Here is a 15,064-nt window from a genome sequence, read left to right as displayed (position 1 = left end):
TTGAATCAGAGATGTAAATAGATATGTTTTAAGTGCAGATCTGCATCAGTGACCCAGTTTTAACAGTTAACTGCTGGAATGAAATTATGTTTTTCTAATGAAGCTGTTAAGAGCTCTTCTTTTAAATATGAGATACAGTGTACTTCATGAAACTTATTAGGGTAGATTAGTGATCTTTATGGAGGATTATGATGCCAAAACCAAGGCATATATTTATTTTATTTCAGCCTAAAAAAACACAGTATTTATCTCTTAAACAAACAAAAATTTAGGGCGTTTCCCTGGGCAAGCTTCACAAAAAGTCTGATCTGTTTTCCACTCCACAGAAATAAACCTACAAATAATGTGGTTAAAGACAACTGGCATGTTAATCTCATGTCTTCCATAAAAATTCATTTTGGTTTGGGCAAAGAAGCAAGAATTCTTCTTCCATAAATGCTTGAGACATCCACAGTGATTCAGTAGGAGAAAAAAGTGATCCAGGTAGAAATGTCTTGTCCAAAGCTATGGTACTTTGCCATGCATTTATTCCTCCTCTTCAGAGAAGTAAATCTCCTTTTCAGTTAATTTCTCTGCAGACAAAAGAACTTCCTGAGGGACAAATTCTTACTTGACAATTCTTGGAGATAGTGGAAGACCCAAATGTCTCTTATTTTTCTATTCTAAGGTTGATCATTAGTGGAACCACTGCAGAAGCTTGAGTAATTCCTGATAAAAATCAGTTCTTCCTCACATGTGGGAAGACATGCATCACAGTTAGAGAGATTTCTGTGCTTTTTGTACCCATACTCAAGACCTGCAGACATGCATGTCCTTCATGAGAAATACACTTTCTTGGTGTACCAGCACAAAGAGCCTAAAATCCCAATCTGTGAAAATTAAAGTTGAGTACTAAAGAAAACCTTTCTAGTGCCCACAGAAACATACTGGATAAATAAATCCATAAGGTCCACTCTGTAACCTTTGAAATACAAATCAAGGCAAAGTTTAGGTGCTGCTTTCAGAATCTGAGTGACAAATCCTCTGATACAGCTAATTGCTCAGTGGCATTTTCTCCAGAGACAAGCTTGGCAAGAATGATAGCTAAGATCTGGACAAGCATGAACTCTTAGTCCATATCCAGTTCCTTTGGTACCTACTGGCCAGAACCACACTAAAAGTTTTCATATGCTAGCAGTGGACAGTGTTCACTAAAGGAAATTAAAATAGCTTTTCTCATACTGCCCATTCTTGTTAACCTAATGTCTTTAATAGCAGCATCTTTATTTCCAATTAAACCCCATGTTTTGTTTCTCAAATGAGATACAGCCACAGATTCCAGAAAACCTACTGTTTTGCAGCTATGTGAGTAATGGGCTGAAAAAGCTGATGAGTGGTGAATCAGGAAGCTGGATTGTAAAATACAGAACTTAGAAATCAAAAGCATGTTTTCTATTACCATTTTAAGGCACTGTTCAGCAGAAAGTATGCACATTAAAGAGTCTTGTTCTATTTGTCAATGGGACTTACTCCTGAGATATACAGTAAAAATTAAAATAATGATTATTTTAATTCTGTATCTGTAAAATGGATTGTGCCACGCCTGATGGTGTTCCTATACCAAGTGCTGGACTGTTTGAGAAGAGCACATCTGTTCTTCCAGCCTGTTACAAGGATCCCCAGAAAAGCACCTCTTCTAGTTCTAGCTAGGCAAATTATTTTCTTCGTTAACACTAGAAAGTAATTTTTTCTTACCTTTATTTTGTGTAGCACAGCGTCGAAGAATATGTGGCAACCGAAGGAGACTGAGACATCGGGAGAGAATCAAGAAAACCATTTAAAGCAAACTTCTGTAGAAAGATCAGGTGGAGAGAGCACCAGGAGCACGAAGAAAGAGGGAAAGATGTGGAAAGGTGCCTCTGGAGGGCAAAGGAAAGGTGGGGGACAACTGGAAGAGTGGAATACTTCCAGGTAGGAAAACAAAAAGTGAACAAAAGTGAGATCCAGCTGGGCTGAGGCAGAGATGGGTGGCAGGGGGGCATGAGAGGAGAGAGAAAGCAAGGAAGAACAGTTGAACTGAGAAAAACAGGGTTAAACCAGAAAACACCACATTAACATGCTGTTGAGGGACAATGAAATTTCAGTGGGCAAGCAAATGAAACCAGAGAGCTTAAACCGCTGGGTAGCCTGGTGTCTGCCTATCACTGGCAGGTTAGGACAAGCCTGTTGCAGTTCCTGCTCCAGAGATAATGTTTTACACATTAAAACAATACTTACAGGAATGAGTCTGCCAGGTCCTAGGACATCCTATCTCCTTCTGATTTAAAAAAAAATAAAAAAATAAAAAAATTGTCTCTCATATGGCAATAGGAACCAAATCATAGACACTGATGTCGTTATTATCTGTCCTACTACATTTCCTTCAGCCTTCTGATGGCTCTTTGAATAAGCATCAGAAAACCAAATATATTCATTATAGGTCAAACAATATATCATGTGACAAAATCAATCTCTCCGGTTTCAGATAAAAAGGCCATTTAGAGGAGAAATTATTTTGGTACCTTCTCTGTTTTTTTAGTGCAGTGGCTCAGCTACAAATTACTCGTGTGGCTGTAATGAAGATGCAAAAGTTGTGATTTCACACACCAGGTGACAAGCCTCAGAAAAAGGGCAAAAGAGGAGGAGAGAGCAGAAGAAGAAATTGCTTCAGCTAAGAGGTCCAGATGTACAGGCATAATGATTTCAAATTTCACAGAAGTCAGAGAAGAAATGGACCTCCAGTTCTAGGAAATCCAGACTTGCTGTCACAGACAATTGCTTCAAATTATCATGTTCATTAGCTCAAGTTCCATTTGATAGTGTGCAGTGTAACAAGAGATATTGTAATGGATAAATTAGTCTACATTCAACATTCACTATTGAACAAAATACTTAGATTTATTGAAAGAGCTCATTTCACAAGTCAAGGATCTTTCTAAAATCATGTTTTAAATACTTTCTTATCTTGCCTGGGAGGAATTGCATCTGTGATCTGAGTAGGTATTCTCACCATTGCTGTATCTATTGCAATATCTTAGAAGAGACACTGATGCTAGGTGAAGAATCATTGCAATAAGAGATTGAAATGGCTGACCATTGTCTGCTTGACTGACTGTAGCTGTAAGAAAGCATCTCTGAGGCAGAGTATTGTGTGTGAAGCATTCAAGCTGTTGTCCCTTGTGCTGGGCAATTGTTCTATTTAAAAGCTATTCTGTAAACAGAGTTACATTCATGCTATTCTCAGTAACACGTTGTTTGTCAAGCAAGGCCTCAGATGCTTCCATAATAGTGTTTGCTCTGTTTATGTGCTGTTTAGCACCACTAGCTGCAATCCATGGGCAGCTGCTCCAAAGTAACAGCTTGCTGCCACCAAAAGGGCGAATTGTCATTCCTTCCTTCCTCATCCTTCTTCCCCTGTGCCTTTTCACATAATCAGCCCTCTCCCATGCAGCAGCTCTGATGCTTGTGTGAACCTTTATTGAGCTGCTTCCCCTTGCCAGAAAAAAAATCCTGCTTCTTCACCCATATGCACACGTACACTGCAGCCCAGAGTTGGCATTTTTTATCAGACCTCACTTGCTGAGCAACTTCCCTAAGCGTTGCTGTCACCAACATTTGCTTAAGAGTGCTTGTAATAAGGTTTTGGTGCATTTATGAAACACCAGAGACCTAAGTTTCCATGCAAGACAGTTGCATCCCTGAAAGTTTCTCTGTGTTCATGTATGAAATGATTGGAACAATTTATATTATGGCAGTCAGGTGGCTTAAATGATAATGATAAATGCAGCTTAGGCTGAAGGAATCAGGTAAAAAGCACCACCATCCCTCTTTGGCAAAACACTGAAAAAATGAGGACTCTTTCCATATTGCCTGGGAGAAGTCTGTGAAGCTGAAAGCTTTTACTGCAAATATTTGTTGCACGGAGCAGCTCTGCACACAGCTACTGGTTGATTCATTACTTTGCATAGGGAGGTCCCAGTTTCAATCTAGTAAAAATGTGTATTGAATTGTTCTTGGAATCCATTTATCTCCTTACTGAACAACTCGCTGCTCAGATCCTGCCAGCTGCTAGTGACTGCCAGGTTATGAGAAGGCTTGTCTGTCATGTGCTCTGCATGTCCATCCGGCCTCTCCTGATCAGCGACTCTTCCCCACTCTCCTGCGTAACGTTCTGTCGTTCAAGTTGCAATCTGTGGCAAGGCACGTGTATAATATATATTTTTAGAGGGAAAAAAAAGTCCACTTTTTTTTAACTTCTCATTGTAAATCTAGCTTCACAGGTACCCATGATAACACCGAGGCTGACCAGGAGGAAAATTTCTGGTCTCAGGCTCTGGAGGATTTAGAGACCTGTGGCCAGTCAGGAATTCTGAGGGAACTAGAGGTAGAACAATCTTAACCTTTCTTTCCAATTATAGAGAAATATAATGGTTTTGGTTTGGTTGACATTCATTTTATTTTCTCCTTTTTTCTTTTAAGTTGCACTAATCACATCAATTCATTTAAAAGCTTTAACCCCTCTCCACAGGACAAGGCTGACAGGCGTCTGTGTTTGAGAAACATGACTCTCTTGGTACCTACCCTTTACCTTTATATTTTTGCTTGTGCAGCTGCCTCCCCTGCCCCTAACCAGAGCTGTTTTCTTTTGTACAATGCAACCAAAATTGTATAAACATGTTCACCCCAGTGCTTTTGACTTGCAGCTTCTGCTGTGCATAATCATCGATGCTGTCTGCACAGGCAGCAAACGGCACAGACATTCTTAAGTGAGCATAACCTTCCTGCAGCTATGCATTCCGTTTTCTGACAGACGCTTCATGCAGCTTTTCTTAGCATGTTGTAGGTCGTCTTTTAAATTGAAACTTAATTTGATTAAGATGAACATAAAAGAAAATCAGCTTTTCAAAATGTTTACCCATAATCTTACCACTCTGAAAAAAAAGAGAAGCTGCCGAATGTGAAAAATGTTCATTATACAGCGATTGCTTCACTATGTAACAAATTTTTACATTTCATTTTGAAGTTGATTGCAAATCTAACCATGCTTTGTGTTAGATAGTGATGGGGGCAGAGGAGGAAGGAAACAGAGTAACTTTGAGTCTTTATTTTTATAATCATCTTTTCTCTAAGTTGTCTAATCAGAACAATTGAGATTATACTGCCACTTAGAGCTATGGAATAAAAGGTCCTAAAATATTTTCTTTTATGTTCTTTTAAATTCCCAGAGCTGCAAAACTGGCAGAATCTCATTTTCATTTTTATGTTACATAAAGTCCTTTAGCAGCCAGGAGGAATGTGAAAGGCGTAACTGGGTGAAAGTTTTTCAGTTCAGATTAATTTATTTCCTCAGATTTATGGCTTTTGTATTGCATGTATGGGTAGCAAAATGTGATTCTCATATATTTGTTATTGCAAACCAGAGAAATGTAGGAGAAAATGTTATATTGGTTTAATTCCATAGTTAGATATGGTTCAGTACTGCAGGCTTCTCTTGCAGTTACAGTACTCAGAATATAATAAAAGGATATGTAAATAGATCATTCCAAAAGGGAAATATGTCATTCACGCTGACCAGAATTCAGTTACTTCAAGACATTGAATTTTCCTCAGCCTTTCACAAAAGGGAAATTCAGAACTGTAGATGTTGTACCATTTATAGCATCACCTAATTGCACAACCCCCAGCTCTGAAAAGAAAGCCAGACCCATTCAATATGACAGGATGCTGAGAATGGCGATTCCTCTATTTTATGGAGTGCCATTCCATAGTCAAGGACTCCTTATCATTTTTCATTTCAAGGTCTTCAGCCAAAGAGCAAAGAAGACTGTTGTTTGCCAAGTCCTCTGGATGCTTTTGCTCCATCAGGCAGTAATATCAGTCATTACTGAGGACGAGAGAGACTGTTGTGGCTACAGTCCATTATCTCATCGTGAAAGTAGTGCTGGAGCTGGGAGAAAGAAGAGTGACGGACATGCTCACCAGAGTCATAACCAAACATTTGCTTGCTTATTTTGCCCTTATTTTTTGCTTCTCATTTTCAAGCAGGCTGCCTGCATCCAGTCCCAGTCAGAGTTCAGGTTTTCGCCTTTAAATTTCCCTTTTCACTTGTCCATCAGTAGAGATAATAAATAGGAAATTCCGCATACCCTATCCCTGCAGTGGCTCCTCTGTGCTGAAGTGCATTTGCCTCCCATTCCCAGGAGCAGAAAATCTCTCACAAGGGAGGAGGCTCGTTGTTGTGCATGGGTACTTTTCATGTCAGTCTGTTCCACACAGTGGATGAGGTGATTCCATCACAGTGTTTCAAGACTCCAAGCTCCATGTATTGTCGCATCTCAAACAGAAGGCTAGCTTTTACTGAAATTAAAACCAGCAGTGAGACAGAGGCCAATATTAGCACTAAGCTAAGGCAGTCACTCTTGCAATATGCATGTCATGCAAAGTTTCTTTTCAGGCAGTGAGCTTACCTGCACTGAGTTTTCCCTGGCTTGGGGTGGTATCTGGGCATGCTCTCTGCCCATGATGACTCTAGAGCTGCCTGCATACTCTGCTGACTCACATTTTTTTACCTTGCACACACAGTCTGAATTCTAAATGCCTTCCTATAGCTCCAGTTCCAACCAATGCAATTATGCCACAACTTAAATGTGATTTTATTTATGTGTAAAATATTTTTAAAATAAGCAATTACACTACACACTCTTCAGTCTGCCAGGGGACTAGCTTACAAGCATAGCCATTCTAGTGCTCAGTATTTTAGTTTGAAATGCCATCTGGAAACTTTTGCCCATAGGGTTCATATATTGTTGTTGTGTTTTGCTGTGGTCCTTTATTTTATAGTGACTTGCAAGCAGATTGAACATCTATCCTCTTGCCTTTTGCTGTGCCCTGAGTGTTTGTGTTCTAACAAAGAATAGAGACATTTTTCCTACTGCTATGAATTAACCACTTACTTAACCCACATTCTCTGTTACAAATTAACCTGTTCATTAATGCTCTAGGCCACAATTATGTCAGGAAGTACAATGAGTTTGAATCACGAAAACCCACAACCTCGTAACCAGCTGGGAAGACAAGCCAGCTTCCAGGAAAGAAGTTCTGTAAGGCCACATTACAGTCAAGCTACTCGTAGCAACACATTGCCATCAGATGTGGGGAGAAAGTCCATGGTGCTGAGAAAATTTAAGCAAGAAATGAAAGAAATCATGTCACCAACTCCTGTGGAGTTACACAAGGTCTGTAATCTTTCTTCTGACAACTTTGAAATAATATATTCAGCACAGGGAATCTAATTATGTGGCAACACAGTAAGCACTTTTTATAATGACTCCACAGATATAATTTGGGGGCCATGCATATGTTCTTACAAGCACATTAATGATAGACCCTTCTGGGGAGAAGCAAACAAATAAGATGCATCCTTGTCTACTATTTCATTTTACAATAAATCCTCGAAAGGCACTGCTCTTTCGAAAGGAACATCCACTGGTAATTTGAATTGACAAGACCAATAACTCTTCTCTGCAAAATGTGTTCATTAAGAAAGCAAAGTTTAATTTTTAGAAAATACATTTCCTTATAAATTACTCATGAGGGTTTGGGGCTCCCATTGGTCTTTTTTCAAATTAACAGTCATTTTGAATCAAATACATGAGACTCGATGTACATAATATAGAATGTTATTTCAAATTAGGTATTGCTTCTTTTCGCTTTATAATTCCTTTGCTCTACAAAGGATAAATAGTCTATGCAGCTTTTCACTGCTCAAGTCTGTTGAAATCACCTGGTGATATGGAAGTGGCTCTGCACCCAAGGAAGTACTGGATAAAGTATCTTTAGATGTGCACAGCAAACACCCTGCAAGTTTAAGTCTCAGGTCCAGTGAGGCCTTAACAGAACCAGTTTCCAAAACTCTGAGGGACATTATAATGCTGTTCTCCTTGATGGGAATGAGCATCCCATTTCTTGCACCCATCTTCCCATTAAAGGTCTAAGATCTTTCCAGAGAGGAGGCAGAAGCATGGAGAAATTTCATTAAGACATCACATGTGGTCATTCTCAAGAGATCTGATTTGGTTTCTAGTCACTGCAGATTTGACTGAGTTGAGTTTGTAGTTCATTCAGTTTAGTTCAGTAAGATAAGGACTCACTGAGTATGGGCTAAATTAATGTTTGCAGAAGGTAGTAGAGAACTGATCTCATATATGGTAAATTAATTCATCACCCATGTAAAGAATCAGTAGGATGTGTTTAATGTTTTTAAGCTATTCATATTTCCAGCTTGATGTGATTAATGGAGTTAGTTACTGTGCTCAGTTTTCCTGAGCAGTGAATAAATGTGAGATATAAAACAAAAGTATGCCAGTAGACATTTCATAGTGTGTTCACATTCAGCAAAGGCAAAGTTTTCTCCTGTGGATTATAAACCCAGCCTTTCTTGTTAAAATAAATCCTTTTCTGGAAAGGAGTCATCAGATTTCTGTTAATGAGTCGGTGGTATTCTGTGATAGGAGCTCTTAGAGTCCTGACCAGTAAAAAATACCCTGTCCTTGAGCTTTCTCTGGCTTCAGTTGAAGCCACTATTTTTAAGATTGCTTTGACCTTCCATTTTAGTAATTCCCAGTTTTCATTCAGACAATATACCCACTTCTTCTGTCTGCTGAAGTCATGTTGAGTTTGCTTTTACTGTCTGTTTTGTCACCCAGGAAAGAGTAATTTCTTTTCTAAAAATCTAAAAGTTGAACTGCTACCAAGGATTTTCCAAATCCTTGCAGTCATTCAAGAAAAATAGAAACTAGTGACTGGATCTTATGGTCTGATTCCCCAAAGTAGGCTTGTTACCCCTATGATCACGCATGCAGGTTAACTCAGCTGGCATGGACTGCTTTTGTATTCATGCCCATCTTAGCTGGTTCTTACTTGCTAGTTTTCTTACTGGTTCTTGTGTAGCAGTGAGCCTGTTACTTTCTCTCTCCTTCATTTTTGTATTAGACCTGTAGACCTCTAGTTTAATAACTGCTTCTCATGGACAGCTTGTCCAATAATAGTTTTCCAAAAGAGCTTCAATGCCACAGGGATTACTTCAGTCAGGGAAATGCCTTGATTGAAAAGTATTTTTTATGTATCAGCTTGCTGGCAAATGTGCTCTGCCCTCTGCAGGCAAATGCTTTAATTAGCTGGGCCACTGACAAAAACAGGAAGTTTTGGAAAACTCTGATGGTGTAAACTGTTCTGAAATAACAGCTAAGACATAGCTTGCCTAAAATTTACCTTGGCAAGATTTTCAATCATGTACTTGACTACGTGCTGCTGAGCTTTCCCAGTTTCTTGAGGAGGTACCTTTGTTCTGTCTCGGTGCAGTGATTCTGTATTCCTGGTCTGTGTGCTCCATAGGTCAGAGTTCAGTGTGCAGCAACTTTACCTGAGTTCTTCACTGCTCTTCCTTACTTCACGGCATTGCGTTCACCAGTTGGGCATTTGAACTGTCTTTGTCCTGAGGAAGCTGGGATCGAGTGGTACAAATCTCTTCAAACATTTGTGCTAGATGGTTTAATAAGTAGCATGTAATTTAGTTGGATAGTGTATTGCTATATCAGTATCCAAATTTAATGAATGAATTTAATTGATTTTATCTACTTATGTAATAATATAGATTAATATTTTTCTAAAAATCATAGCAGACCATTTTTTAAGTTTCATAGAGCACACATTCCTCTGAGGACAAAAATATGCACTAGGATCAGATAATTTTTCAATATTATTATTGCAAGTAGTCATTAACCTAGAATTACAGGCAGTTAAAATATCTCAATAGCTGATCTATGCAAGATGTATGAATTTAAATTAAGCATTTTCCCATAGATTTGAGAGGGAGAAGAGTTACAGACACAGACTCAATATGTGTAAGCTTCTGTTTTAAATTTGTAACTATTTAATTGCTTATTAAATATGAATTAAATTTCCATTTCAGCTTTCTTTTTCCCTTAGGCTCCTGATGTAAATTTAAAAGTCTAACAAATCACCCAAATGGAGATTTTGCTATTGAGATCAAACCTTCCAAAGAGTTATGATCAGCAGCACAGATAAACTAGCATGATTTAGGTGTTGCATGACTTATCTGCAGCCATATTCCCTTCAGACAGGGCTGCTGCAAGTGAAGATGAGAAACTTGTGTGGTAGGGCTTTGCCCATACCCATTATTAAATGAAAATTGAGTATTTCAGATAGCAGAGCTTTTATCTGAGACTTCCTTTGAAGAATATTTGCTACCCTAAAAAGAAGTAGCTCCAAAATGATAACCTGTAATCCAAAAGAAAGTTCTCTGCAGATGGCTTCCATCTAAATAATGTGACAGCTCTCAAACATGCAACAAAGTTAAATTCCTACCTTATCCCTTAAGTATCAGTTTCTTTAAGCTCATGTTAAATATACCAAAGTCATATCCATAAGGAAAACAGTTTTTAAAAATGTAGGATCTGTACATCTGAAGAACCACAAAAATGAGAAAGTATTTTGAAATATAAAAGATGTGATTGTGGGGCAATGAGTAATTCCCTTCCAGAGTGCTCAGTCCATATAAGTCAGGAAAGTCCAACCTGAACAAGTGGAGGGGCAATAAAATGTGTTGGATGATCATTCTCAAGTCTGTGCCCTTCCTTGTCCCCTTTCTTCCCCCTCCATTGCAGTAACTTCCCACTTTCATGCCCCTTATAACTTTAAAGGCTACATTTTTTGTCTCATGAGGTGGACATGTCCATTATTATAGACAAGATACAAGTTAAGATGAGCAGATGTTGAATAGCTCTTCCTATAGATCTCTAGAGCTGAATCTGTGTGTTTTGTTTGCTAATAGATCCCTCACTAAAAACCAGGGAAAAAAGCAACACTGTCATAGAACATATGAATGAAATTACCATTTGTGGTGAATTATTCTCCACTCCAGCTTGGCTTTGAGAAGGTTTTGACTGGACTGGAATAGTGTCCAGTTTGGGGTCTGACAATCAAAGAAAGATTTTGAGCATCTGAACAGAGTCCACAGTAAAACAACCCTTATTTCACATCACTGAAGGGAAAGAGAGAATAAAGTGATCTCGTTCTCTGTGGAGAGAGGTTTAAGCCTCAGTAATGGTGATTTAGTTTAGACCCAAGGAAAACATCTGAAGCAGTGGCAGGGATTACTTTAATAGACTGTGGAGTCTCCATCACTAGAGATTTTTAAAAGCAGGGCAGATAAATCTCTCTCAGAGATGGCTTAGGTGCAGTTGATCCTGCCTTAGGACAAGAATACAGTCTAGATGACTTCATAGAGTTCCCTGTTTCATATGCTTTTCTAGTTCATCTGGATCTGGATCCAGCTCCACTTGACTCCGGTGCCTGAAAAAAGGGGAAAGGGAAAAGGAGTAAGTGGAAAGAGGAAGTTTTTTCTTTTTGAAAATTGTTCATCTGTGCTAGAAAAGTACAGAGTATTTTAAGTCTTCTGCTCTTAGGCACTGTCGTTCATTTTTACATGTACTTTTCAAGGCTTCTTTAAAAAGCTTTAACTTGAAACACTCCTATCCTTTGTGATGCTGAGCGAAAAAACTTACCTTGTTTGAAGAGAATTTGGGTCTTAGTCCAGTGCTAATTAATTTCTGCCAGGTAGTGCAGACAAATCTGTCAATAAAATATATCTCCCTCCTTTATCTTTTTTTTCAATCTTGCAGAATGGTGGCCTTACAGTACTTTGGTAGCAGCTTCAAATATATGTCACATCAAAGCCATGTTAGATGTGCTCTGATATCACGAACAAAAGTCTCTGTTCGTAACAAATTACTAGAATTTCTCCAGAGTCCTGCTGGTATAGTAGCTGTTGATACAAATTAAAATCATTCTATGGTAAATTATTTTGAATTTGCAGATATGTTTTTCAGTAGCTGAAATGCCCACTGACTCCTAAAATTCACGCTAAGATGGAGGATGTATGACAGGTTCAGCAAGAAGTTACTTTGGGGGAAAGGTTGCGGAATAGAAGGCAAAGAACTAAACACCGCAGCCCCCAGGAAGTTTAAAAGGACAGTTCATACCCAGTGGCAGGAAGAAAGCCTTTGGTTTAGTTAAGGGGACTTGAGGTGTGGCTTTTTGCTTTGCAGTGCTGTCCAAAGGGAGAAAAACAAGGATAGAGGATGAGCTATGTAAAGTAAGGCATGAATACTGTGAGGGATATTTGTGCTCACCACAGCACAACATACAGATGTTTTCACAGCAACCCAACAATGCACCATCCACGTCTACAGATAAAATAGTGCTAATGCTGCAGCAGCAGCCCATGTTCTAAGTTTTCTCAATCGCTGCCCTGGACAGCTACCAAGCTTACTAATGAGTGTGATTTCACTCTAGTTGAGACACTGCTTATATACCCCTAAAGCCAAGTAAAGTCAAGAAAACTGCAGACAGCATGAAAAAACCCAACCCCCAAATCCTTTACTCCTGTTTTGAGACAACCTGATCTCTTCTTGCTTACCGTTTCACAATGGCAGTTAAGGAAGGAGCTCAGCAGCTTTCTTAAGGTAGCACCAACTAGTGCTGTGCTCCTGTACTGCTGTGCCTTGGCATCCTTCTATGAAATACTGACCTCAGCAGCCTGATCTGAATTTGGTCTTGGCCTGCCTTGAGCAGGAGATTGGAATAGAGGCTTCCAAAGTTACCTTCTAATTTGAATGATTCCACAATTCAGAAACATCAGGAAGCAATTTGGTGCCTGGCACACATGAAGATGCAGCACATGGAGCATTACTGGTACCAAGCCATTATAAAATTATGGAAGACCTAAAGTTATTGGTTTTATCAGTCAAGGTATGGTAAAACCAGTATTTTGATTCCAAGGTGACATAAGCTATAGCAGTAAAAGCTATAAAAGTTTGACTGTGCAAGTGTATCTGTGCACACACCATCAGTGTCAGGCAGATGGTACACCCCTGACTCACACAATTTACTTGCATAGGTTGGCACTCCTGATGTGAGGGAGAAGCAAGAAAAAATTAAAACCTAAGCATGCCACTTACCTCTGAAGTCTCTATCTTTTTCTGTCAAATAGACGAATTCACAGAACTACCTGTGAGGACTTGCCTTCTGAACACTTGAAAAACCTCCTCCTAACAGTTTTATTAACTTCTGTTTCCTGCTTTTGAATGACCACTTCATGGCTATATGCAAGAACACTGCCTGCAAGCTCTTTCAGGAGCCTTATCTGTACTTTCTTAAAAGATAGCATTATAACTCCTATACTGAGCGCTTTTGAGATTAGACTTTACAGGGTGGACCGTTGCCTGGCCGAAAACAGGCTGTCTAGGGTTTACAGTGCCAATGGTCTTTACTTCCTCTGGAAGTTTTGGAAGACACAAAACCAGTTTTTGGTCTTCATACCTGAAGCAAAACTAAACCTTATCTTGTACTCAGATCCTGGCAGCTAGAGAACGGTGAAGCAAAAAACTAAGACTCAAAAAAACTACACCAGAAAAAGGTGGGCTAAATACCACAAATTTCCCACCAACAAGCAGAAGTGAAAAGGGCTGTTTATTCCTGAATAAGGTGGCTTCTGAGAATCACAGAATTACACCATCTGAATTCTGTCAGGGTTGGTGCTGTGACCACTCCTTTGGGGACCTGTTCCAGTGCCCAGCCACCCTCTGGGTGAAGAACCTTTTTCTAATATCCAACCTAAACCTCCTGACACAACTTCAGAATATTAACATAATGTCCAAATGGGGACAACTTTAATACTGTAAGTACCAAATGGTAGGTAAGTGATCACTCTAATGTGAAAAGAAAAAAAAAAAAAAAAAAAACAGCAAAACCATCCTAGGAAGAAAGCCTATGTTTGTAGATCTGGGGACAAACTTTTTTTTTCTTTCTCATCATTTCACATCCCCTCCACAGGTAACTTTGTACAAGGACTCCGATGGAGAAGACTTTGGATTCAGTGTCTCGGATGGTTTACTGGAGAAAGGAGTATATGTTAAAAACATTCGACCAGCTGGCCCTGGCGATCTGGGAGGTTTAAAACCATATGATAGACTTTTACAGGTAATGTTTCTGGCACCACACAGGTTTAGCACAAAGGGACATGACATACAGATTACTTTGCAAAAAGATTTGTGACCACGTGGGAGGGTGTTCGGGTATTTTTCTTTGCAGATGTGATGGTAGAATCATAGAATCAGATGGGTTGGAAAGGACCTCTGAGATCAAGTCCAACCCTTGATCCACTACCACCACAGTTACTAAAAACTGCAGAAAGTGTTTTCATCACTTATTTGGAACAGCCTTGTGATCTGTATTGCTTATTGTAATTTAAATAATGAGCACTATTGTTTGTATTTCTACAGGGAAAAGATGGGTAGGGGGGGCAGGAAGAAGAGCAAATGGTCATAATTGCTCTGTGCTACAGGCTGTGCTGTGTAGATTTCTTAGAGCCTTGGTAAGAAAAGACAGCACTCATGGAAGCTTGGGCTTTTATGCAGTGGCACTAAGACTGGATTTTCCTGTGTAGTAGTCATATTTAGTATAAGTCATATGTAGTCATATTTATATAAACAAATTCTTTCAGAACACTAGGTATTTCAGAACTCCAAATGAGACATACAGATGCTCACTAGGAAGCTGGAATTTCCGAAAGCATTTTCATACAGATTTGTCTTTTTTGCTGTTCCTGGTACAGAGATGAAAGCTATTTGTGTGTTTAATCCAAGTGTTGACTGACATAGTTGGAATAACATAATACTCAGCACCACTCTTACCATGGTGCCAAGTTGGACTGTGATGAAAAAACTAAATTATTTCTCAACTAGCCAAATAAAATATTTTATTTAAATTTATATATATTAAGTAAAACCAGAGAAGACCTGAACTGAATTGAAATTTTAGACATGCTCTATTGCATTTAAATTGATGAACACCATGAAAGACAGAAAACTATGGGCTGTTAAATGTCATTTATGGAGTCGGCACTGTGACAGCTGCCAACAGCTAGTACCAGTGTAAATATCCCTACTTCAGCTACATTTCTGTT

General features: G+C 39.0%; 1 protein-coding gene across 11 annotated transcripts in view; it reads left to right on the top strand.

Moving 5' to 3' along the window:
• Positions 1-15,064, top strand: part of GRIP1 (glutamate receptor interacting protein 1) — a 323,131-nt gene that overhangs the window by 306,094 nt on the left and 1,973 nt on the right. For 6 of the 11 annotated variants that reach the window (XM_050325337.1, XM_050325342.1, XM_050325335.1 and 3 more), the window contains 5 exons: positions 1,750-1,950; positions 4,291-4,402; positions 4,547-4,591; positions 7,020-7,253; positions 13,933-14,079. In XM_050325337.1, coding sequence (XP_050181294.1) covers positions 1,750-1,950; positions 4,291-4,402; positions 4,547-4,591; positions 7,020-7,253; positions 13,933-14,079 — 739 coding nt within the window. Of the gene's footprint in view, positions 1-1,749; positions 3,139-4,290; positions 4,403-4,546; positions 4,592-7,019; positions 7,254-13,932; positions 14,080-15,064 lie in introns of those variants that run through there. The other 5 variants (XM_050325343.1, XM_050325334.1, XM_050325339.1 and 2 more) reach the window with 4 other exon arrangements.

The sequence above is a fragment of the Myiozetetes cayanensis genome, unplaced genomic scaffold (genome assembly GCF_022539395.1).
Source record: "Myiozetetes cayanensis isolate MyiCay16 unplaced genomic scaffold, myiCay2020 scf3, whole genome shotgun sequence".
NCBI lineage: Eukaryota > Metazoa > Chordata > Aves > Passeriformes > Tyrannidae > Myiozetetes > Myiozetetes cayanensis.
Note: the sequence above shows the minus strand (reverse complement) of the source record. Positions and strands in the feature narration are given on the sequence as shown.